The sequence below is a fragment of the Caretta caretta genome, chromosome 10 (assembly GCF_965140235.1).
Source record: "Caretta caretta isolate rCarCar2 chromosome 10, rCarCar1.hap1, whole genome shotgun sequence".
Taxonomy (NCBI): Eukaryota; Metazoa; Chordata; order Testudines; family Cheloniidae; genus Caretta; species Caretta caretta.
The window spans coordinates 73,040,423-73,066,670 of NC_134215.1; the positions used below are offsets into that span (position 1 = coordinate 73,040,423).

A 26,248-nucleotide genomic window follows, 5' to 3' on the forward strand; every position below is an offset into this window, starting at 1 on the left:
CGGGGTGGGTGGTGGGTGCTGTGGGGAGGAGAGAGGTGGGTGCTGGGGGAGGAGAGGGGTGCCAGGGTGGGTGCTGGGGGAGGAGAGGGGTGCCAGGGTGGGTACTGGGGGAGGAGAGGGGTTCCGGGGTGGGTGGTGGGTGCTGTGGGGAGGAGAGAGGTGGGTGCTGGGGGAGGAGAGGGGTGCCGGGGTGGGTGGTGGGTGCTGTGGGGAGGAGAGAGGTGGGTGCTGGGGGAGGAGAGGGGTGCCGGGGTGGGTGCTGGGGGAGGAGAGGGGTGCCGGGGTGGGTGGTGGGTGCTGTGGGGAGGAGAGAGGTGGGTGCTGGGGGAGGAGAGGGGTGCCGGGGTGGGTGGTGGGTGCTGTGGGGAGGAGAGAGGTGGGTGCTGGGGGAGGAGAGGGGTGCCGGGGCGGGTGCTGGGGGGTGGGTGCCGGGGAAAGGAGATGATGGAGGAGAGAGGAAGGAGGGGCGGGGGGTTCAGGAGAGTTTCTTTGTCTGGCTCTCCGGGTCTCTTGCCTTTGCCGGTGTGGGAAGGGGGCGTGTTTCGCTCTCTCCGCTCAGGGACTGAGCATTGAGCAAGTGGGGAACGAGGGTCTCTGAGAGGCGAACAGGGGGTGCGGGGAGCAGGAACAGGCCCGACTAGCGATGGGGGAAGCCGGCACCGGTCCCGGTCCCGGTCCCGGCGGGATGGGGAGCAGGTACGATCCCGATGTGATGGGAGGAGCAGATGCCGGTCCGGGTGGGGATAGCAGTGGCAGGTACCGGTCTGGATGGATATGGAGGAGCAGGTTCCGGTCCGGATGGGGATAGAGGGAGCCGGTACCGGCCCGGATGGGGACGGGGAACTCGTACCGGTCCGGGTGGAGATGCGGGGAGCCGGTACCGGTCCGGATGGGATGGGAGTGGAGAGAGCCCAGTCTGAAATGTGCAGGGGTTTCCACGAGGTGGGGCTGGGGTTCTGTGATTAACTCCCTGTGCGCCCCCCCCCGCCCCCACCCCCTGTCCCCAGCTCCCCCTTCTGCTGCGCTTGGCCCTCCCTCCTCCCCTGGAGCCCTCTGTGTCTTGCTCCGAAGGCTCCTACCTCCTCTACTCCAGCCCCAGGCTGAGCCAAGCCTAGCAGCTATCTGCGGTGGGGCTGGGCATGACTCCATCCCATAATAACCTACTCCTAGGGGCCGCTTGGCATTAAAAGGCCAAGCATTCTATAGGGGCACAGAGTGGGGATGGACGGGGCACGTTATAAACAGCGCGGGATTTCTGTTAACCTGCGGAACTCACTGCTGCAGGCAGCATGGAGGCAAAAGATCTGACGTTTCTATGAATCAGAGTCGCGCTAACACCATCCAGGCTAAAACGACAAGGGTCCCCTCACTCCTGTTAAGAGCAGGGAAAGATTTCCCCTCCTCCTTCCCAGCACAATGAGTGCCTAGCACACAGCTGGCACCATAAAATGAATTCATTTAATCCTCTTCATGGTTTTATTATTACATTATACTGGGTGCATTTCCTGGTGCTGAGGGCAGGAGGGGTTACAGAGGGCAATAACTTTCCTTTGAATCACCAAGAGACAGGGACACTGACCTAGGTGGACCATTGCTCTGGTCTGGTTTGGCAGCTCCTATGAAATAATAAAGCTGTTACAATGTATTTAAAAGGTGGCTTCTCTTCCCTGCCCCATTTCCATCAGTCAGACAGCTCTAATGGCCCTTGGAGGTTCAGCTGCTGAGTTGTCCTTAGACTGTAAATGCTACAGGGCAGGAACCGGCTCTTTGTTACATGTTTGTACAGTGCCTTGTGCAAAGAGGTCCTGATCCCTGATTGTTGCCCCGAGATGCTACCACAATACAAATAAATAGGAATAATAATCTACTCAGGGGTGCCTCCTTGTTAGGGTTAAGGGGCATTGGTGGGGCAATGGAGCCAAGTTGCTACTGTCTTTTCTGCACCTGTTCTGGGGATATAATCTTGGCTTTTGGACTCGGGGCTGTGTGATTCCAGCATCTTTTGGAGAAACTATGGGTATTTCTACCTTTCAATTAAACACCCATGGCTGGCCCATGTCAACTGGCTCAGGCTCTCAGGGCTTGGGCTATGGGGCTGTTTAATTATGGTGTAGACCAGGAGTTCTCATCTGGGAGTCGTGACCCTTCTAGGGGGTCACGAGGTTATTACATGTGGGTCGTGAGCTGTTAGCCTACACCCCCAACCTCGCTTCGCCTCCAGCATTTACAATAGGGTTAAATATTTAAAAATGTGTTTTTAATTTAGAATGGGGATCATGCTCAGAGGCTTGCTGTGTGAAAGGGGTCACCAGTACAAAAGTTTGAGAACCACTGGTGTAAACATTCAGGCTTCGGAGGAGGTGCCCTTGAGGAGGGTCCCAGAGCCTAAGCTTGAATGTCTACACAGCAATTAAACAGCCCCATAGCCTGAGCCCCACAAGCCTGAGTCAGCTGACATGGGCCAGCCACAGGTGTTTAATTGCAGTGTAGACATACCCTAAATGCTTATGAACAGGAGAAAGTAGCTGCATAATGTGCAAAAGAGAAGGGGGACAGCACAGAGAAACAGAACTTTTCAAAGTTTTCCAACAGTTCTTAATGTATCTTTGAGAGCAAAGTCGCTCTAAATTAGAGATGGCAGGAAGCTGGATTTGCATCCAGATCTGCATTTCAGCCCCCCAAATTCAAGAATGCTCAGATCCCAGGTTATGTTTCAGCCCCCCTTCTCTGCTCTCAATCCCCTCCTTTCTCTTCGCTCAGCTTTCTTGGCCTATTGAAATGAAAGCACAGTCTGTCATGTGTCCTCTGGAAGGACCAAGTAACCAACCGGGGCTAGGAATCAGGACTGGCTCTATTCCCCTCATGTCTTTCCTTGGCTCAGACATGCCCCTTGGTTATTGTAAGGAGAAGAACAGCTTGCCCGCTTTTACACATGCCCTTCCCCCCAGCTCTGGAGTCAGACGCTGGGGCCATGCATCCTGTCCAGAAGAAGATGGCTCGTATGCGAAGGGGGTTGGGTGGGAGGGGAACAACCTGCTTTTCTCACCCTCAAACACCGGGAAGTCTCAAGCATCCCAGTAAAAGCACAAATGGATAAAATGCTCATTAAATGCAAAGTGAAGGGTGTGAATATAATTGGCCGGGTGTCAAAAACAATCAGGCTGTTTTCAAGGACAATAAGTCCTCAGCATCACAGTCTAAAGAGTGGTTTCAGAGGAGCAGCTGGGTTAGTCTGTTTCCGCAAAAACGAACAGGAGGACCTGTGGCACCTTAGAGACTCACCAATTTATTTGAGCATAAGCTTTGGTGAGCTACAGCTCAGTTCGTCGGATGCATAAAGTGGAAAATGCAGTGAGGATGTTTTATACACACAGACCATGAAAAAATGGGTGTTTATCACTTCAAAAGATTTTCTCTCCCCCCATCCCACTCTGCTGCTGGTAATAGCTTATCCAAAGTGATCACTCTCCTTACAATGTGTATGATAATCAAGGTGGGCCATTTCCAGCACAAATCCAGTGTTTAACAAGAATGTCTGAGGAACAGTGGGGGGAGGGGGGATAGGAAAAAACAAGGGGAAATAGGTTACCTTGCATAATGACTTAGCCACTCCCAATCTCTATAGTGAGAGCTAAGGAGCAGGGGTGGCTGTAGCTACTGAAGTGTGACAGATGTTTCAGAGAAAGCCAGTCATTTAGTTTGTTTGTTTCTCAAGCAATCCTTCTTGCTGCTCCACGTATTATTAGCCGCCCCCACTTTGCTGCAGATGGGGGCAAACTGAGGCAAAGAATTAAAACAGAGGCCAGCTTTAGAATTCAAGAACTACTCACTGCCAGGGCTGTGCTCTGACCTCCACCCCAGCCCTCTCTTTCTGCGCCGCGTGACCTGTGCACTGTTTTTGTAGCTGTATAACTATGTCCATTAGGGGTAGGATTTGTGCCAACAAGTTATTTTGATTCAACCCCAACCGTGGACACCAGATCATCTATTTAGTGAGTTATAATAGTTTCCCTTCTTGTATGTGAATAAGCTACGCCTTTATAGTGTCCACATTAGATGGGTTGTGCCACTTTGGCTGTATGGGCATCGTAAAAGAAGTGTGGGTAGGCAAGTCCATTCACCTCTCTCTGGTATGTTGCACTGGCATTTCGAATGACATTGGCACTTAGTTTTCAAAGACTCGCCTGATTCCAGGCTACTGGAACTTTAATCTTGTGGAGACTTCCTCTGCGTAGGTCCCTCTATGCTGTGTCCTTTGTTTCCCCTGAAATACTCAGAGCAAAGTTCCCTTGTAAGGCTTCCCTCTAGAACACACCTTGGGGAAGCTGTGACATGAGCGTGGCTGTTTTCTTATTCACCTTAGCCAGTGTAGCGTAATGGGAAATAATTGCCCTGCCCCTCTGCCTCTCACTGCAGGGAGAGACTAAGGCTGCAGTGACTGGGGGAATAACTATTGTCAGTTACTGACAGTAAAAATGTGGTTTTCTTTGTGAAGTTTAAAGGGACAGCATCCCCTAGCAAGTTCTGCAGGGATCCCTCCCTACCCTGATGATCCATCACAGACATTAAGGGAGCCCGTGCCCTTGCTGTCACCAGGTGACTTCGTCAATAAGCCATCCTGGTGCACACTTGACATTGAGTCATGCTTAATATGTATTAACGCTTTCTCTGCTGGACTAGACTGCATGCCTTTCAGCCTCCGTTCTAGAGAAAATATATACTGCTCTTTCAAATGAATGGTATTGCCAGTGATTTTTGGCCAGCTTGGAAAACTGGGGATGGCATGCTACCCTTTGCTAGTGTGGCTTAAAAGTCCCATTGAATCCCTCACTTCATCTGGATGTGCACAGAATAACAACAGCCTGTGGTGCCCATTTCCAAGAGACTGTGGCCTTTCCTCTCAGGCATAAAGCTGGCCTCTCCCAGCCATGCCTCCTGGCTGGATTATTGTAAACCTGCCCTTGATCCAGCTTCTGAAAGCTGTCGTGGCTGCAGAACACAGTGGCACCTCACCCTTCGAGTGGTGTGGGTTTCTACGGTCACTCACCAGGTCTGTACTCTCTCTTGGCTACTTCTTCAGTTGAAAGTGCAACGCAAGGTGTTGCTGGTGAAAATGTTTGAACCCTGGGACCCCGTTACTGTCTCCTTATAGGCAGACGTGTGTCTGCTGCCACTGTCTAGAACTCAGCTTTCCCGGTTCAGTGGCTGACGGTTCTCAGTTGAGAGTCCCCCTCACAGTGCAACAGATCCTCAGCCTGGCCAGCTTCAGATCCCACTGCAGGGCTGTGTCTGGCTTCTGAGTGCTCACTGAGCATTAGCTGGTGCTTTGTCAGTGCTTTTGCTTTTGTTTCCTGTTTGCGGCTGTGAGGCAGAAGAAACAACAGGGGGTGGCTTCGGGGGTCAGTTATGATGGCTGAATGCTTGTATGCTTTAACTTGATTGTGTTGACAAGTCTGGAGTGACAACTTGAATTTATAACACTTCTGGCCCAGAGGATCTCTCCCTGTGGTCCACAGAGCACTCATGGTCTGCTTACGTCTTTCAGGCACTCTGATCTGCGGCTTCTGTCTCAGAGGTGAAGCACCTGTCAGTTTTAGAGTGATTTTTCTTCCAGTCCTGTCCAAGTCTCTCTTAGGGTTTTCAGGGGATTTTTTACCCAAGTAAACTAAAAAAAACCCAAAATAACCCGAGTCTCTCTCTGAACTCTGTGTGGCTGCTTCTTGTCTTCCTTTGCTGGGTGTTTCATTAGTGTAAATTCAGCTGTGATGAAGTAAGAGCAAATGGGGGGGGGGGTTTGCAGGCAGAGGTGTTCTGTGCCAAAAGGAGCCAATGCTACCATTGAAAGAGCTGCTGTGGGATAAATGAGGAATACCCCTTTGGCTGTACACATAGATGCATGGTGATGTGAAATGTGTGGATAATCCCACTTCCTGACACATGCTACTGTTTTTACTGTAAAACAAGAGTAATAATGACTGATAAGTCATGCCCCATTGCCGTTATATTGGGCGTGTGTGGATCTGAAACCTGACACTTCAGAGATGCCTCCTTTTTTATCCATCTAGCTCATTGTTTTAAGACAAGTTAAAGAGACAGTAAGATAGTTTTAGAAAGAGAAAGAGTCAAAAACCTAGAACCAAGATCACCTGGGGCTGGGTGCTCAATAAACAGGGTGACCATCCATCCAATTTTTAAAGGGACAATCCTGGTTTTTGGGACTTTTTCTTATATTGGCACCTTTTTACCCCCACTCCCTGTCCCATTTTTTCACAGTTGCTACCTGGTAACCTTACCCATAAACAGCAAGACAGATACCAAAGGAGACTGAGATAACACATGACAAGTGCTGATCTGGTTGCACCAAGTGCTATTTTCCCATCAGTTGGTTCTTTGGGTTGCATGTTTGAAAGCAACGGAAAGGGGTTTCCCATCACCATCAGTGAAAATAGATCCCAGCATCATGTCCTTGTGAAAGGCAGTTTGACGATTCCCTCTCATTGCCTCACTTTAAGCTACCTCAGCTGCACTTCTGTGTTTAGATTTGTTCCTTTCATACTGATTCTTCACTGATTTTCCCATGTCAGCACTTCAACATAATTCGCTTTTCCTCTCCCAGGCACTAGGCCAGGGTCTCGGTTCCTGCGTCTTCAGGTTACACTTGCAATGAGACAAACACGTATTTGTGACAAGGCAGAAAACTGAGGGCCAAATTCTGCTCTCGTTTACACTGAGGCAGACCTGGAGTGGCTCCACTGAAGTCAGTATCTGAATGGCGTAGCCATGTCTGCATGGAGACTTGTAGAGCATTCTCCCACCACTGGTCTAGCAGCAGTGCACCTCCATTGATGCAAGCAAAGTTGGGAGATATAGCATAGTTCAGAAGTCAGCATTTTTACCACTGTGTCTTGTAGACCTGCTCTAGACCTCATCAGTGGCTCATCTCCACCAGCACTCCCCTTGGTGCTAGCCCTGTTGGAGCTGCATCAGCCCTACAGCAAGGGTGAGGGAATTTCCCTGAAATGCTCAGCATGGACGCGGTCTCTAGAATTCAGTCTCATGACATTAGCAGGAATTAAGCTCACAGCTATAAAAATAGCATCTGATATTTAGGAAGGTTTTAACACTGAGGCTGTCAAGCTGTGACAACACAAACAAGTGAGATTTAAAACATTTGTAAGCGAGATTTCAAATGTTTCATTGAGACACATTGCCAGGTCCTTCATCCCAGCAGAGAAATGCATTCACAATTTCCTAATCCCAAAAGAGAGAACCTCACTTGCCATGAGAGTGGGAGTTGACAGGTCTCTCTAATGGCCCCCACTCCAATGTCCTCTCAATCTTGGTCTTTTTCATACCCTGCAGTGACAAGTGCAAAGGCCACTGCTGAAAAGTTGGGCAGGGGGAGATGGACAATCTGCCACTATCAAATGTTCTGACTCCTTACAGTGGGTTGTGAAATGGGATACGTTTGAGCAAGATGTGTCTATGGTAGTGACAAATCTGGGCTTTGGGAGGAGTGGCGTCAGAGGAGGCCTTTAAGTATCTGACCTCAAGCGTCAAAACTATTTCTCTGATCCCCTCACTTCTCCACTGACTTTGGATTTTATTTCTGACTTGTGAGTCAGGTTAGTACTTACGGAAATATAGGACTAAGACAGGTGGTGAGAGCCTAGGATGACCAGATGTCCCGATTTTATAGGAACAGTCCCGATTTTTGGGTCTTTTTCTTATTTCATCTCCCATTACCCCCCACCCCCTGTCCCGATTTTTCACATTTGCTGTCTGGTCACCCTATGAGAACCAGGCATACTGCAGGCCAGCACCCAACAAGCTCTGCAAATCACCTCAACCAGCCTGACCTGCAGAACCCACTGCTGTCCCAGTCCTAGGCTATGCACAATTCTGCCAGTGCACCTCACTTCACTTCTGATGCCCACTGCTAGTCCATTCCTGGCTCCCCCATTGTTCTGTCCATTCGGTTCACTCCTCATGCACAGCACCCACTGCTGTTCCACAGCTCGCCTTGTCTTGAGCCAGCTGTGCTGTATTGCGATATGCTCCAATGGAGAACAGGGTGAGACAAACCAAATTAATTTTCAAGCCAGAATCACATGTCCAGAAGAAAGGTTCATGTATAAACTGAAGCCCAGCTGAACCATCCACAGTCAGGCTTGCAGGACTCAAGCCGAACTTTCACCAAACAGCATCACACCTGGGCATTGTCCCAACGCAAAATCACAGATCCAAGCACCTACACATTTTGGGGTGCAGATGGGGATTTCATACTTTAAACCCAAATCTTACAGTTGGCTCCTATCTCTGTAAAGAGCCAAGCCAAAACCCCAAATCTACAGCTAGTCAGAAAAACATCAGTGAAACATTTTTGGTAGGAATTTGCCAATTCACCAATATCAAAAGGCTTTGCAAAGATGGTCTGATTTCAATGAAAACTTATCAAAGAACCCTGCTATTCATAATGGGGTGTTTACCACTAGTACCAATTCCTGTATGCAATGCCCAGCATCTCAGCTAAATTAATTTCATTCTCTGGGGTAACAGAAAGGCCATTTTTTTTCTGATGTGGATTCAACCCATTCCAACAGGTGGATCTGATTTGTCATTTGTGATGGGGTATGTCGGGGTGGGGGGTGGTATCTGGTTGTGTTAGCAACTGTGAGCAGGACTGTGTTTGCTGTCTGTATAAAATCTCTGTGTGAACCTGTGCCTGTGTCTGTCTGAGAATCTGTGTGTTTTCTGTTTGTGTGTGTGTCTGTGTGTGTATATCTATGTGTCTGCATATTGAGTCTGTGTGTGTGTGTGTGTGTGTATGTAGGTGTGTCTGTGTATGCATGTGTTTGTGTGTCTGTCTGTAAGGCTGTGTGTCTGTGTATGAGTTTATGGCTCTGTTTGTGTTAATCTGTGCCTGAGTGTTTGTGTGTATAAGTGTGTGTGAGTTTCTGTTCCTGCTTCTTACACTGTCTTCTTGGGTGACCATGGCCAAGTCACTTACCTTCCCTGCCCTATCTGTCATAGGGAGATGATCAAATGTACTTGGCTCAAAGGAGGGTGGTGGAACTTAATGAATCAGTATTTGAGATCATCACTTATAACCATGATACATTGTACCTTGATAGAACCTGTTTTCTGGGAATATCAAAGGGCTTGAATTTAGTTTAACAGTCCCCTACCGCCATGGACTATGTAACTATGATTGTCTCCATTTTCCAAAGGGAAGAAACTGAGGGACAGAGCTAAAATGACTTGCCCAAGGTCACTCAGGAAGTCTGTGGCAGAACTAGCTATAGAGCCACTAAAACGAGGTGAATATTGCAAAAACGATCATTTGAGCTTTGTTTGTAATTTTTCAGCCAGTTCGCTTTTACTGTGCCCTTTTTGTATTCATTTTCCATGAATATTCTAGTGAATGAGCTGACTGGCAAGGATGTTTATGGCAACTGTGAATTGTAAGTGGATATTGGAGTATATTTCAAATTCGTAATCCTGAGAATTTGGTCCAGAAAACTGCCTCCAGAGTTCCACTCATCCTAATATGCAACGTGACCTAGTTGTCCAATCAAAGCAGACTGGAACTCGCATATTGAAAACTCACAACACATGGCTTGTGAATAAGCTACAGACTAAGAATTGTTCCCAAAGAAGAGTAAATAAATCATTTCAGAAAAAAAAGTGCCTTTGAGAAAAATCACAGGCTGGTCACAAACAAGTTGTGAATAGAAAATTCTTCAAATAAATTATTCATCGTAAACGATTCATTCTACTCTAGAGTCTGAACTATGGGACAATCTTTCCTCCCCATCCTGTGATATATAAATCATGTCACCTTACATTTGTATACAGCACTTCTTGGCCAACATAACACCTTCCATAGCCCAAATTCAGCTCCACCACCTCAAAGCGAAAATAAAAGGGCCTAGAGTACTCATCCATGATATAGAACTACCATGCAGCTATGCTACTTGGTCACTGGGAAACGTCTCCAAACAGAAGTCAAAGGACCTGAGCTATGAGAATGGAATTGGGAAGCAGGTTAGTATGCTGTGGGGCTGACAGTAAGATCAAACTGATAACACTTAGATCAATAAGTGAATACAGCGATGCAGCATTAGGAAGCTTTTTACATCAACGTCTGTCCGTATAACTTTAATAGTGGTTGGTCTTTACCATGTGAGGCTGAGAGATTTAAGTCTGGATCAACTGAGCAAGAGTAAAATGGGCTGAATTTCTGATTATTCCTTTTAATTAGCACCGCCCACCTTTTAGTATTTTCCTCTCTGCAGGGCAGTGAAGTGGAGTGGCCCAGGGGTATTGCCCTGCATGTGTTGTCTGTGAGCATGACAAACCTGGAAAAATCTTTTTCCTGTCAGGATCACGGTGTCTAAACAGTAGATTTGCTTGGACAGTCACCACTGGAGAGCTGCCCAGTGACCCAACTGGGAAGAGACAAGCAGCCCTGCAGACCATGTTCATGCTGCATGATGACTTGAACTGTACACTGAGAGGAGATGTGGGGAAAGTATCCAAATGTTAGAGTGCAAAGAGGAAAAGGTGCAGAGTCCAATCATATTTTTAGTATTTATTCACTGGAGAGAAACAAGATTCCCCAGCTCACACCATTGATCCATCAAGCCTGATGTCATGCCAAACCAGTGGTCAACACCTGAGGCTTCAGGTGATGGTGAAGAATAAATGAAATCAGCTCAGGGCCTGGCGCAGTCACCCTGGGCAGCATTTCAGCTGCCCGCCTAGTTCAAGAGAGTGCCACCCAGAATCCTTTATGCCAGCTGTGTGCCTGCTGCAGTGACCATGACTAGCATTGCAGATGTCCTCAAGTTGGGTATCTGCTGCATGTTTCAGCTGGGGAAATGAAACGTTTGCCTGAACTCCTTCCATCAGGCCACACCTTGTCCCTCATTTGAGATGCCACCAGGTTGGAGACATAGGGCATTGAGTTCTTCTGCGATTCCCTTATGTGAGAGCAGTCACCAGAACTGGTTTAGATACCCTCAGGCTAGAGATGTAAATGGGAGGATACCTCTCCAACCCCGGATGGGCTTGGATGACTGGCATTCACATACCCTCCAGACTATGAGCTTTAAATCCACCCTCGGGAGAAAAACTTGACAAACGCTGATGAGAAAAAGGGGAAAGCAAGTACAAGAAATATTTACAGGCAGAACCATTGTTTGTTTTCTCCTGAAGTTATTCTCCTATTAGGTTATTAACCAGCGAGCACTGGAAATAGAACTCTGCACAAGTGGCTCAGGGTGATCATCTGCCATGGATCACATTTTACATTCCCTCTTGTCACATGACTGTAGGGTCAATACAGCTTTGTCCTTAGGGAGCTGGGTTCTTCCACTGACATCATTCCCACTGATTAACCATCTTCTCAGCTTGACACAGCCGCAGCCACAAGGGTCTTCTCCCTCTCCTAATTTCTCAGGATTCCCCTTTCCTGTGTGTTGCAGAGATTTTGGGCAACCATTTATTCGTTTCCCTTTCTAAGCCCTTAATCCAGTTCCTATCTGTATTACAGAGAATGTGAGGGAGCGTGAATCCCATTTGGGCGGTTTCTTCAAAGGACAAGTGTTTGAAAAGAATGCACAGATTGCACACTAATCTAGACTGCTCTCACACCCTGCGATGAACCCTATTAAAATGGATGCTTGATAAATGCTCTCTGAATGAATCAGCCCTGCCAACCCCTTGACGAGATGAAATAGCAGTTGATTCTCAGACTTGTCAAAGAAATGAAAAAGCTGTTACAGGAGGGATCCCTCCAGTCTGATAATATACAGTGTCCTATGGGAAGCAGGAAACTGCATATGGTGGCATGCTCCAAAGCAACGTGTCCCAGGTGAGCTGCTCAGAGGATTTGATATTAAGAGGGGGTAAGGATCCAGCTCAGATAAAACAAGGAACCTGTCTCTCAGTTCCCTGAGTTTTCACTCCCAACTTAAATTATTTCTGGAGGTACAGTACACTTTTCTTTTCTGTTGCTTATCCCCTTGGGACTGGTGCAGCTGGGCTGTGGGAGAAAAGAGGCCCGCAAGGGAATTTTTCATTAAAAAAAAATGTCCAGTTGAAAAGCTGAACATTTCAAACAAATCTTTTGAGCAGCTTTAGTACTTATAGAGCACAATCATCTAGTACCTAGGCCATGGGCACAGAAAACTAAGGACAAAAGATGTAAAGCTGTTATTTTGCAATAGGTCTAAGAGAGTTACATGCCCAACTCCTGTTGAGCATCAGTAGGAACTGGGGGCCAATTCCCTGAGAATGCCAGGCTAAAGAAGGAGTGAGCTCGGCAGTCAGCAGATTGGACACTTGTCCTGTTTTTTCCCCCTCTCCCCTGGTAGAATGTTGCATTCGCCTAGGAGCCAGCACGAGAAATGTCTTATCTCCGGCTCCCAAGAGTCTGACTTTGGGAAGTTCTAGTTTCTGTGTCTCTGGTGAGTGCAGTGGTCTCAGGATTGTGACTGACAAGGCTTAATTTGGGTAATCTAGTCCAGCCCATAATAGGCTGTACCAAACAGTCCCCATGATTTCATTGAGACTATTTGTGGTAAGGTACCACAGTCTGACCTGAAGGTTTTCATAGACTAATACCAGGACCTTGAATTGGAGCCAGCCTTGGGCACAGGAAGCCAGTGGAGACTGTACTGGTGTGATGTGTTCTCCGTGACTCGCCCAGGAGGTGGGCTGCTGTCTGTTGGACAGGATGGAGATTTTTGGTTGGCTTTAACTGACAGCACAAGATAAAAGCAGTTGCAGGAGTCAAGTCTAGAAGTGGATCTTGTTAGCCACGTCCTCTTCGGAGAGGGAAGCGTGAAGTCTCCTGGCGACCTGGAGATAGAGGAAGGCATTCCTAGCCACCGCTGCTACCTAGTTCTTGAGAAGCAGAGATGTATTTAGTGTGACCCTTAGGCTGTGCACAGCTTTGATGATCTGGGAGCCAGACACCTGTGATGGTGGGTGAGGTTATTATTAATAGAGCTGGTTGGGAATTTTTCTGATGGAAAATGGAGTTTTGGAAAAATCAGAATTTTCTGGGGACAAATTTTGATTTTGCTGAAAATTTTTGATTTTCGGATTGGGAAAACTGACATGACATATTTCCTTTCAGGTCAGTTTGAATGGTAATGTAATATTTTGGATTGTTGTACTGACCCAAAACATTTATTTTGAGTCAGTTTAACATTAAACTGCATTTCTCTATTGTGGCATGGTGCCTCATGGGAGCTGAAATTTGCATTGCTTGATAACACCATTCTGTCCAGTGGGCTGGGCTCTCTGGCCAGACTACAGCTTCCATGATGCAGTGCAGTCCTCCCTCTGACTAAGCTGTGTGGCACATTGTAGGTGCATGATGGGAGGTGTAATCTAGCCAGGGGTCTAGTCAACATGCTGGCAGCAGAGCAGGCCATGGAATCTGACCATTTCTGCTGAAGTGCTCTTCTGTACATTGTAAAGGATGGGGGCCAGGGCTGACCACTGAGGCACTTAGCCTCTGAGGGCTGCGGAGGATAAAGAGCAGTTACTCATCACTCAACTGGAATCTGCTGGAGAGAAATGATCAGGACCAGGTTGGAGCCATGCTGTCCACCCCAGCCAGGGCTTGTAAATGAGTCAGTGGGCCCTTGGGATCCACTGTCAAAGGCTGAGATTCGGCCTGTATCCATTGCCATGGGATGGTCATCCATCAGGGGCATCAAAGCTATTTTTGTGAATTATTTGTGGCAGTGGCAGACACCATGCAAAAACCTAGCGCTCTGGGCTGTTTTGATGTTAGTTTGAAACTCAGAGTATGAACCCACAGAAACAAACAACCAAAAAAGCACCCTCCTCCATTAAACTAGTCCTTCCCCTCGCCCATGCTGACAACATTCTAGGGACAGGACAGGATGGGATGGGGACTGAGGAAAAAGAGGACTCCAGTGTACGTTCTCAGCCTCTGGATCCCACCTGTAAAACTGGACTAACATGAAGTACTATGAAATCCTCCGGTGAAAGGGGCATCTACAGACACACACTTCTATTTGGAGAGTGGCCCAAACCATGATATTCAGATCAGGATTCGGATCCAAATTTCCTCTCTATGAAGCTGTTTGGGTCTGGGATTCCAGCCCATCTGGAGATTTTTTGTTACTACATATGACCATTGGCTGGAAATTTAGCTCCTATGTGACTCTCACTTCTAGTCACTGTTATATGAGCATGGCCAGGTGAAAAAGGGTGTGGCTAGGGAATCCTTGCTCCCCTCTGATCCGCAGCTGCCACATTGGGCCAGTCAAGTGTAAGTTAGAGGGGCATGCTGGGAACTGGGCTGGACTGACCCGTGGCCTACCTTAGGATCAGGGTAGCATAAAGGTGGTTTAAAGATCCTGTGCTGCCCATCCCCGTCTTGCTCCACGTGCAGCTTGTCAGAGTGAGAGGATCAGGCCCTTTATTTGAAGCCTATGGCACTCTGAAGTGGTTAATGCACATGACTTTTAACTGATTCTTTGGACTACCAGAAGAGGGTTGCTCCCCACTTTTGGTTTAGTCACAATGAGGCACCACTTTGAAGAAGGGCATGAGAACCCCTCCCCAAGCGCCCCTAGATGTTGCCATTTTGGATGGTGTGAAGTGTGAGTGTTGTAGCAGCTTTGAGGATCTCTTGATTGTTGAACAATGCTTTGCAAAGAGGAGCTGGGTTTATAAATAATGCATTTCCTTTGTCTTGCAGGAATTCTGGAGGCAGAGGTACAATCAGATCAGCTGTGAACAGCTTACATAGCAAATCTAATAGGTTTGTAAATTAGATTTTGTGTTCATTTGTTTTTGCTCTAAGGCAGCTATTAATCTTCTTCTTCTTCTTCTTCTTTGCTGCATGGTACTCTTCCTATTTAGCAAATGTATCTGTTTCTTTTCCCTTCTGCTTTACATTTCTTAATCATTCTCCCCCCTCTATTCAATGCAATAATTATTTGCAAATGACCAAGGATCTGCAAGTTGCAGTGATTGAGAATATGGAAGAGAGTTACTTATTGTACAGAATAAGTCAGCGGGAAAGTTGCCACCTTTGCAATTTTCCACCATGGTATTACAAAAGGGATTTCTTTCTATGACATCAGACTGTCATTCTGTTGCATCATAATGGCACTCAATGACACGGAGACATCACTCCATCACAAAGTCATTCTGTGACATTACAGGCATTCAGTGCCTTCTAGGTCATTTGCAAGATCATCCCATGTCATCACAATATTGTTATGTGCTATAATTGGGTAGCTTGGGTGTCATCGCACTGCATGCCACACACTTCATCAAAATACGAAAAGCATCAAGCACAAAAAAAAATCAGTTATTGCTAGGAAGGTTTTCTCCACTCAGTTAACTTTGGCATTTTTTGCATTTTCTACATTTGCCTTGCAGGAGATCAGATTATGTGGTGAAGTGCAAGATTGATAGCTAGCCTTGTTGGCAGTCTCCGCAGATCATACTTTGCTATTTTGTATATACACACACAGTGACAACTAGCATCTAGAAATATATTCAGCTTGCCTCCCTAAATATTAAGTAGCAGGAGTCCCAAAATATCCTCACATGTGCCTGAGATCTCCCGTCAATCATTCCCCATCTGTACCTGAAGCAAACAAGCCTCCTCTCAACTGGCAGTGAATTGCCAAGGTGGCCCACGGAGAGCAGCCATCATTCCAGGAGGAATGGAATCAACACGGCACTGCTGTACCACACATTGCACCATTGTGAATGGACACAGCCTTATGTCATGATGCCCTCAGCAGCCGTAGCTCACTGTCAGGACAGTTTTACATGGTACATTCAAAAGCATCCCTTTCTACTCTCACCCCATGTCTCCTAGAGGTGCTCTCTAGAGGTAATTCCTCTCCCTCTGGGGTGTTTATCTGCCTGGTGTAAATCTCTTTATTTGCCAACTCTCTCCCTGCTGAGAGTGGCCTCTTGCAATGAGGAGGGACATTCTGCTTAGCTGGCAGCAAACACTCTGGCTGTGAATTTTTCAGTGTACTCTGGAGTGTGAAGGGTTTTTCTGGGCTGCACACACATGCTCTGCTTCCTGAGAAGCCTCTCGGTTATTCTTTTTGGAGGGAGGTTCGCAGACATAAAGCATGCAGCGGTTCCCATCATTTATGCCACTTGATGCAAATTGAATTGAAATGTTGGGGCCTTGATTGTTTTGCTGATTCAGTGATTAAATTTGGGGTCTCACAATGATCATCTCCAGAGCTGCAACACCTGGGTACCTGACTGCTCTCTGGCCCTCCCCGACCAGTCATTTGCCAGGGTCTGGTGCCCTAGCACAAAGTAGATGCCATGAATTGCCATGATGCCATGTCATTGTTCTCCTCTGAAGGGAACAAAAGTTATCAAAGAGCCCTGCTGTTTGTAATGGGGCATTTGCCAGTAGTACCGATCCCCAGCATCTCAGCTAAATTCATTTCTCTTGCTGGGGTGAAGTAAAGAGCACGTTTTTCTGATGTGAATTTAACTCACCACAAGGGGTGGATCTGATTTGTCATTTGTGAGACGGGCATGCGTGTGGGTGGATGTGTATCTGGTTGTGTCATCATCTGTAAGCCTGACTGTGTTTGCTGTCTGTGTATAGAATCTCCGCGTGTGAATCCGTGCCTGTGTCTGTCTAAGTCTCTCTGAGAATCTCTGTGTGTTTTTTGTTTGTGTGAGAGCCTGTATATCTGTGTGTCTGCCTGTTGAGTCTGTGTGTGTATCAGTCTGTCTGTGTTTGTGTGTCTGTCTGTAAATCTGTGTGTATTTGTGTAAGTCTGTGTCTGAGTTTGTGTCTGTGTTTGTGTGTGCGTGTGTAGTAGAGAATAAATAGGCTTTCCTTCCCTGCTCAGGTAATAACCGCAATTTTGCTTTTCTACAGAAGTTTGAATCCCAGCCACCTCAGAGCGATTAGAGATGCCATTGGGAAGCTAACGGATCATGTCTCTCCCCCTCTCTCTGTCTCTCTTTTCTCTAGAGCTGAAGTAGTAATAAATGGCTCTTCATCTCCAGCTGTTGTTGACAGAAGTAATGAAAGCATTAAGCACATTAAACCAGCTTCATTCCGATGGAGACACAACCAGACACTCTCTTTGAAGATCAGGTACTGGTAATTACCTATAGGACAAGAGACAGATTTGGTCCTCCCCAGTGCAAGCTGGCAAATTGCCTCTGTATATCATCTAAAGAAGTCAAGAAAGAAATAAAATGTTTATCTCCTGCTGGGCTAGCCTTCATACCTGTAAGCGATCACTTGGAAACGAATTCCCAGCTCAGCCACGTCGCGTTAACAGAGCAACACACGCTTGAGCCTCTGCTCTTGGAGACAAGCAGAGGCCAGAGGGCGCTGCAGATTCACCATGATCAGCCACTCATGGGGGGAAGGAAATCTGCCACCTTGTGCATAAATACAGTGACCCCTGCTGGCGGAGAGGAGACCGGCAGTGATGGGCTTGTGAAGGACCTCCTCCAATGGAAAGGGGGACATGGGAGATGCAGACATTAAGATGGGGCACCATTTTATAGCACACATGCGGTAGCAGGTGGGAAAAGGTGCCAAAGTCTGAGTTGCTCCTGAAGGCTGTCAGTCTCTCTGCAGCCAGGCTGTGGAGCATAAACAGGCAGGAGGAGGGAGCTTTGCAGTCATAGGCCGTGCTGCAAGCTTTCCCTATATCTGTTTTATTTCCTTTCCCAAGGAAACAGATCTTGAAGTTCCTGGATGCGGAGAAAGACATCTCGGTGCTGAAGGGGACCCTGAAGCCCGGGGACGTCATCCACTACGTCTTTGACCGGGACAGCACCATGAATGTCTCACAGAACCTCTATGAGCTGCTGCCAAGGACCTCGCCCCTGAAGGGCAAGCACTTCCGGACCTGCGCCATCGTGGGCAACTCAGGGATCCTGCTGAACAGTGGCTGCGGGAGAGAAATCGATGCTCACAGCTTCGTAATCAGGTAGTGAGGGGTCAGAGAGGCCAAGCCTCCCATACAGCAGGGCTCCTACTCCCTCCCACAAAACACACAGGGATCCAGGGATGGGACCCCCAGGCTCCAAGCCAGGCAACTGGGCCAGAGCCTTTCCTGTCACTGGGGGACTGACAGAGTGCTGCGTATTCCGGCCCCCGCTCCTCCACCCTCGCTTCCCCTTTCTACGGTGTGCCCTAAGGAGTGCAGGGAGCCCCCTTGTCAGGACGGGAAGGATGGGCACTGAACAAAATCCAACGGGGAGTGTTTAATATGAGTTCAAAGAGCTGGAAACAGTCGGCAAAGGAGCCAGAGCTGTGATGTACCCAGAGTATTTCAGAAGGGGGCCTTGCACAACATCACAAGCCTGCCCGCCACAACCTGACGCACTCCACAAGCACGCACTGTCACACACACACTCCATCCACATAAACGCCCTTCAAGTCATGAACACCTCCACCATCACCCTCCCATACCCCCACAGACACACACGTCCTTCTCACACACCCACCACTCACACCCTACACACACTGTGCCCCGGCCACCCTACAAACCCACACATCTTCTCATATACACCACTCTCTTCCCACAACACGCTCTGCCCCCACACCTTGGCAGAGCACTGATGACACACACCCCAGCCAAACCGCCTGGATGCAAGCAAACCCTATCCTACACACCCCTACAGACACATACATAATTCCTATACAAACACCCTCTACCTTCTCCAGCTGTCACCTTCACACTCTCCACAGACACCTCAACTCAATCCTCCCTCACATGCATCACTCCCACCCCAATACACACTCTGTTCTTACGCATAAACACACTCACACATACACAAGCTACCATGCGCACACAGATGTACCACTCCCTCTGCCCCTCCAGAAACTCATACCATCCCTACACAAGCCAAACATTTACCATACCCTCGCCTCTCTCACACACACACTAAATTGTCAAAATAATACCTGCAGTAGCAAAGAGAGAGAAGGAAAAGATCCTGCCTCTTTATCCCTCAAGCCTATGCAGATGTGTTAGCTGAGGAGCTGTGCATGTCTGCTGGTGATTTATGTCTGTGCAGACATTTGCTTTCTGGCAAGTCTATTATGGAGACAGCCCAATCTGTCAGTGGCTTATAAAGGCGTGGGAATGAAGATAATGCCACCTCTGCCCTCTGGATGAACACAGCCAACCCAACCTTTCTGTGGGTCAGAGTGGAACCCAGGGCCTCTCTCTGATCTTTGGGGAATGGTCCCCGGGTAGTTTGCTTGCAGCTTGAAATGAAACAAAAGCCAGCCTAGAAAACAAAGGCCGTCGTGGTCACAGTAAGGGTTAGGCCAGTGGTCTTATGGCAGTGACGGTGACAACTGTCCTAGGCAAAGTCTACACTAGGAACAAGTATAGTAAGGTTGACTGATGGGGTGATTTTTTTGCAACATTTCTATGACTAAAGTCCTAGTGTAGACGCAGTTACATAAAAGTGCTTTTGCCGTATAACTTATTTTGCTCAGGGAACCAGAATAAACTCTACTGGCAAAAGCTCTTTTCGCTGGAACAAACTGAATGTACACTAGGAGGGTTTGCCGGTACAACTAAACCGGCATAACCATGCCAGCCAGCCGTTTTCAATGTAGACTAGGCGTCAGCAGAGATGGTGACAAGGAGAGCTGGCTCCTGCATTCCTGGGCACACAGATTGCCATGTCTTTGGCTTTCAGTCCCTGTATTTCCTTTGAGTTTATTAGCCATTAAGGCAGCATGTCCTAACGATTAGAGCAAGGACCTAGGAATCAGGACCCTTGTATCCTATTTCTCACTATGCGTACCCTTGAGTAAGTCACTTAGACTGATAGACTTTAAGGTCAGAAAGGACCATTGTGATCATCTAGTCTGACCTCCTGCACATTGCAGGCCACAGAACCTCACTCACCTACTCCTGTAATAGACCCCAACCTCTGGCTGAGTTAGTGCAGTCCTCAAATTATGGTTTAAAAACCTTAAGTTACAGAGAATTCACCACTTACACTAGTTTAAACTGGAAGTGACTTGTACCCCATGCTGCAGAGGAAAGCAACAAAAACACAGGGTCTCTGCCAATCTGACCAAGGGAGAAATTCCTTACCAAGCCCAAATCTGGTGATCAGTTAGACAGGGAGCACGTGGGTAAGACCCACCAGGCAGATACCTGGGAAAGAATTCTCTGTAGTAACTCAGAGCCCTCCCCATCTAGTGTCCTGTCTTCAGCCATTGGGGATTTTTGCTACTGGTAGTTGCTGATGGGACACATGCCATTGTAGGCAGTTCCATCATTCCAGTCTCTCCATGAATTTATCAAGCTCATTCTTGAAGCCAGTTAGGTTTTTTGCCCCACTGCTCCCCTTGGAAACCTGTTCCAGAACTTCACTCCTCTGACGGTTACAAACCTTCCCCTAATTTCAGGCCTAAACTTGTTGACGGCCAGTTTATAAGTATTTGTTCTTGTGTCCACATTGGCACTTAACTTAAATAACTCCTCTCCCTTCCTTGTATTTATCCTGCTGATATATTTATAGAGAGCAATAATTTCTCCCCTCAGCCTCCTTTTGGTTAGGCTAAACAAGACAAGCTCATTGAGTCTCCTTTCATAAGGTAGGTTTCCAATTCCTCAGATCATCCTAGTAGCCCTTCTCTGCACCTGTTCCAGTTTGAATTCATCTTTCTTAAACATAGATTAGAATTGCACACAGTATTCCAGATGAGGTCTCACCAATGCCTTGGATAATGGTACTAACATTTCACTATCTCTTCTGGAAATACTTCACCTGATGCATCCTAGGACTATATAGCCTTTTTCACGGCCACATCACATTGACAGCTCATAGTCATCCTGTGATCAATCAATACACCCAGGTCTTTCTCCTCCTCTGTCACTCCCAACTGATAAGTCCCTAGGTTATAGTAAAATTCTTGTTGTTAATCCCTAAATGCATGACCTTGCACTTTGCACTATTAAATTTCATCCCATTTCTATTACTCTAGTTTACAAGGTCATTCAGATCTTCTTGTATGATATTCCGGTCCTCTTCCGTACTGGCAATATCTCCCAACTTTGTGTCATGCGCAAATTTTATTAGCACACTCCAACTTTATGTGCCAAGGTCAGTAATAAAAATGTTAAATAAGACTGGTCCCAAGACCCATCCCTCAGGAACTCCACTAGTAACCTCTCTCCAGCCAGACAGTTCACCTTTCAAGTCAACCTGTTGTAGTCTCCCCTTTAACCAATTCTTTATCCACCTTTCAATTCTCATAGTAATCCCCATCTTCTCCAATTTAACTAATTTTCCATGTGGAACTGTATCAAATGCCTTACTGAAATCCAAGTAGATTAGATGTACTGCATTTCCTTTGTCCAAAAATATCAATCTTCTCAAAGAAGGAGATCAGGTTGGTCTGGCATGATCTACCTTTTGTAAAACCATGTTGTATTTTATCCCAGTTACCGTGCACCTCTATGTCCTTAACTACTTTCTCTTTCAAAATTTGTTCCAAGACCTTGCATACAATTGAGGTCAAATTAACAGGCCTGTGATTTCCTTGATCACTTTTTTCCCCTTTCTTAAAAATAGGAACTATATTAGCAATTCTCCAGGCATAGGGTACAACCGCCGTGTTTACAGCTTCATTAAAAATCCATGCTACTTGGCTTGCAATTTCATGTGCCAGTTCCTTTAATATTCTAGGATGGAGATTATCTGCCTCCCCACCCCCAATTTAGTCCCATTGAGCTGTTTGAGTTTGACTTCCACCTCGGATGTGGTAATTTCTACCTCTATATCTTCGTTGCCATTAGCTACCCTGCCACTACCCCTAAGTTCTTCATTAGCTTCGTTAAAAACTGAGGCAAAGTATTTGTTTAGGTGTTGGGCCATGCCTAGATAATCCTTAATCTCCACCCCATCCTCAGGGTTTAGTGGTCCCACTTCTTCTTTCCTTGCTTTCTTCTTATTGATATGGCTATAGAATTCTTTACTGTTGGTTTTAATTCCCTTTGCAAGATCCAACTCTGCTTGGCTTTTGGCAGTTCTCACTTTATCCCTACACCGTCTGACCTCCAAAAGATAGCATTCCTTGCTGATCCCTGCCAGCTTCCATTCCTTGCAGGCTTTCTGCTTTCACTTAATCTATCCGTGCCTCAGTTTCCCCCTCTGTAAAATGGGGATAATGATAATGATGTGCTGTAGGGATAGTTGGGAGGATTAATTCATCTATGTTCAGTACGTGCTTTGAGACCTTCAGTTGACAGGCAGACAGAAATGCATGTGATAGGCAGCGTAGGGGTGCTCTGGGGTTTTCAGCACATTGTCAGAAGCATAGCAACCTTTCAGGGCCCTGTGAGGCCACATCAGCTGCTCATACACTCCATTCTGCCAGCACCAGGCTCTGGTGCACAGTATAGGTCAGTAGAGTCATCTGTCCAACACCCAAAGCGACAGAAATAAGTGACTTGGATTCCACCATCAGGAGCAACAGGGAAAGGGGGTGATCTTGTCCCAGCTCAATGCAAATGCAGCCCTCAGTCACAGTGCCTCACGGCTTTCCATGCCTTTGCACATGGGCTGGAATCACAGACAGAGTGAGTGTGAGGAGTTTCCAGAGCACCAGGAGTGAATTCCTTTTGTGTGTGCGCACGTGCATGCGTCCCATTCTTGCATTGCACAAAGGTTTCCCAAGGTCGCAGCCCATAAGCAGGCTGGCCCTCTGGAACCCACAATCGCAGATATCCCTGGCTTCCACCTCCTGCTGATATCGCTATCATTGCTGGTACTGTGGGGTCTGCTGTTTAACACACAGTTGCCGGGCAGGGAAGAAGGGACTCGGGATAATATTACTCCAGCCAGGCTAGACTTAAGGACCGCAGGTGTCACACTGTCATTCCGGGCGAGACGGAAACTCTCTCACAGGATATCACTAGCCCTTCCAATTAGAGCAGCTCTCTGCATGCTCCGGTGCGGTAAGTTCCTTGGCGAGACTTGCCGAGTCACTAGAGATGGGTGTCTCAATGCACACACTCACAAGCATGCCCAGCCCCCTGGTGCACCCTCTGTTTTCGGTCAGGTTCTGCTCCAGCAGGAGGGCTCACTGGAAAGAGCCAGCCTTGGCCCACTCTGCTCCTCAGCCATTGCGGCTTTCCTGAGGCTACACGACCAGCTCTTCTCTCCCCCCCATGGGTGCTGCTCCTGCAAGCTTCAGGCTTTGTGTGTCTCCCCTTCCCCCTGGTGCACATACCATCATGAGAGGTAACAGTGGACTCTGTGCCCCTCACACCACTTGACAGTCAGAACCGGCTGTTGTGATACTGGTACAATGAGACACACAAGACCTCTATTGCAGAGCGGGTTTCCCGGCGCTGGAAGAATCACTTTGATTCAAATTTGTCATAGCAGTAACCATAGGTATTTTGTTACCTTGTGTTTGTTAACTGTGCACATGTACAGATACATGTCGGTACAAGCATACATGTGTACCAAAAATTCATGCCCTGGGACATTTCTGAACATCCACGCAGAGACACGCATGCAAACTGACGGACATACTCACACACACATTCGCACATTCAAAAGCCAATGTAGGCCTGTATATGCACAGATGTAGCCGTTCACCCAGCTGTGCAAACGTGCGTGCATACATAGACCCATGCACACAGACGCATACATGCAGGCAGACACACGCCCCACATTCTGGCCTGGTACACACACACTTTCTGAGTTTGTTCTGATCATAGTGTTTTTTTCTGTATTAAAACCATCGCCTTGACCTGAATAGCTACTGTAACATTCTAGTACTGTGTGCTCTGAAGTCACATTCGCAACATAGTTAGGTGCCCAGGGGCCATTAGTTAGTCACTAATATTCCTAGCAGGCTCTTGATAGGTCATGTTCTAGGGAATTGGTAATGGGATGCAGAAGGTCTTTCCTCAAAGTATCTGCTATGAGTCTGACCTGGGGTTGTAGTGACTGAAAGGCATTTCATGTAGCTCGCTGAACAGACTCCGCCAATAGGCAGGTGTCCTCATCACATTAACATTCCCCTGCTCTTTATAAAACATTAAGCAATCCTCATAACATCCCTCTGGGGTTGCTATCCCGACGTTCAGGCAGGGGACACCGTCTACGGGATTTGCCCAGGGTCACACAGGAAGTCAGTGGCAGAGCCAGGAGTCAAAGTGAGGCATTCTTGGTCCCTAGAACTGTGTTCCGCCACCACCCGAGGCTGCCGCGTCACCACCACGCTGTTTGGCCCCTCTGCTGGTGGTCGCTGCGAAGAGAGGGCAAAGGCTGACGGAGCTCCACTTTCGTCCTTCTGGGGCAGGATGGCAGCACGCTGCCACGGGGCGTTGCAAGGGAGCTTGCCCTGGCATTGCCTGTGCCATAGCTGTGCAGCCCCAGGCCTGGCAATCAGGCACCTTTCCCCAGTGCTAACATTCACCGACTAATGTGTGTCCTTCCCCTTCCCTGGAGCACCCTGTGATGCTCTCTCCTGTGTTGCAGGTGTAATCTGGCCCCAGTCCAGGACTATGCCTGGGACGTGGGGATGAAGACGGACCTTGTGACTATGAATCCGTCTGTCATCCAGCGGGCCTTCGAGGACCTGGTGAACGAGACCTGGCGGGAGAAGCTGCTACAGCGCCTTCACAGCCTGAATGGCAGCATCCTCTGGATCCCGGCATTCATGGCCAAAGGGGGCAAGGAGCGCGTGGAGTGGGTCAACGAGCTCATCCTCAAGCACCGCGTCAACGTTCGCACCGCCTACCCCTCACTGCGCCTGCTGCACGCCGTCCGAGGGTGAGAATTCCTGCCTGGCTCCCCATCCCTCTTGCTGGGCCGGGACACTGCGCTGGGGACTAGGCAGGCGCTTCTCAGTGACAAGGATGGGTTATGGGGACCTGTGGGGTGTTTTTGGCTAATCTACTACCAGTTTTTGGCAGTTGGACACAGATGGGCTGCAGGCCCAACAAAGCAGAATGTTCCTGATATTGTTTTAGTAGCGGGTATCTCATGAACCTCTCGAGTGAGATGCTTTGTGCTGGAGCTGGCTTGAGCCAAACCCACTACAAGTCTCCCGGTGTTTCATTCTGCAGACCACCAGGAAGGGCTGGGTGTGCAATGGATGGTCCATAGACCAGAGATGGAGAACCCTCGCTTTAGATCATTTGCAAGCTGAGGCTCCCAGCTCTGGTCCCATTGCAGGAAGTGTTTGTGTATAGCCCTGGAATTTGGGGTGATAGCAAACCTTACACCGTGTCCCTGGTCCCTCAGGCTGTGAATGCTTTGTTGGCTCTAGGCTTGGATTTCCGATCAGCGTAACTTTCAGACCTGCAGTTTGACTGGCGTATTTGTTGTTTCCCTGTGAGGAATTTGTGCTGTGGTCAGCTTAGCTAGTGATTAATCTTCTTGCTCCTTCCCCATTCTTCTGTCTCAGTCACAGGCATGGTCCTTGCGGAGCTAGTTGGATCAGGAGATTGGGAATGGGCTATAAAGCCTTTCATTGATTCCAATCTAGCCTGGGTCAGGAATGAAGGAAAGTTGCTACCATCTGATGGCTGTTCCAGAGTAGCTCGTGTGAAATGACTTTGGTGGTTTCAGCCCCCTTCTTGGTGGGTATGCATTCACCTCATAAAACCCCATCACCGTAAGTGGCAACTTCATTGCTTGAGACTAGCTTTATGGGCTTTAACTTCCTTTTACGCCTCAGGGGGTTACGTCTAGGTGAGGGGAGCTTCTGGTCTACCTTCTCTGTGACTAGAGAGACTCGCAGGCTGTCAGTCTGGTTCTTCTCCCCAGGGTTAACAATACAGAATCCTTCTCCCCTTTTATTTCTGACTCTCTCTATTACATCCTCCTCCCCCTGGAAACACTGCAGGCTTAAGAGTGGTGAGGATGCGATGAAGTTCTTCTGCTCCCTGTTTTAATTGCATCAGATCCAAAACTGAAGTTGAAAGTCTGAGGGCTTCTACTAAAGCCTCCTGAGATCACAGGCTCACAGGAGATAAACAAGAACTTCCCTAGAACTGGCTTTCTTCTTCACAGAACCAGGAGGGAGCTGGCGTAACAGCTGAGGACTGTCCTCGTCTACCATTGTAACACTGCATGGAGATGCAACATCGTCAGGTTGTGGCAACGCTGAGGAATTGGTAATTGTCCTGCAGGCTGGGACGGGGTGGTCGGTCGTTGGCACGGCTATGAAATTCAGCACTGT

General features: G+C 47.9%; 1 protein-coding gene across 4 annotated transcripts in view; it reads left to right on the top strand.

Annotated features, from left to right (window-relative positions):
• The window catches only part of ST8SIA2 (ST8 alpha-N-acetyl-neuraminide alpha-2,8-sialyltransferase 2), a 40,629-nt gene that overhangs the window by 728 nt on the left and 13,653 nt on the right, over positions 1-26,248 (top strand). The window contains exons 1-5 of one of the 4 annotated variants that reach the window (XM_075133189.1): positions 11,605-11,878; positions 14,750-14,812; positions 17,024-17,149; positions 17,742-17,999; positions 24,541-24,834. In XM_075133189.1, the coding sequence (XP_074989290.1) occupies positions 11,772-11,878; positions 14,750-14,812; positions 17,024-17,149; positions 17,742-17,999; positions 24,541-24,834 (848 nt within the window). In that variant the 5' untranslated portion in view covers positions 11,605-11,771. Of the gene's footprint in view, positions 1-11,604; positions 11,879-14,749; positions 14,813-17,023; positions 17,150-17,741; positions 18,000-24,540; positions 24,835-26,248 lie in introns of those variants that run through there. The other 3 variants (XM_075133190.1, XM_075133188.1, XM_048868405.2) reach the window with 3 other exon arrangements.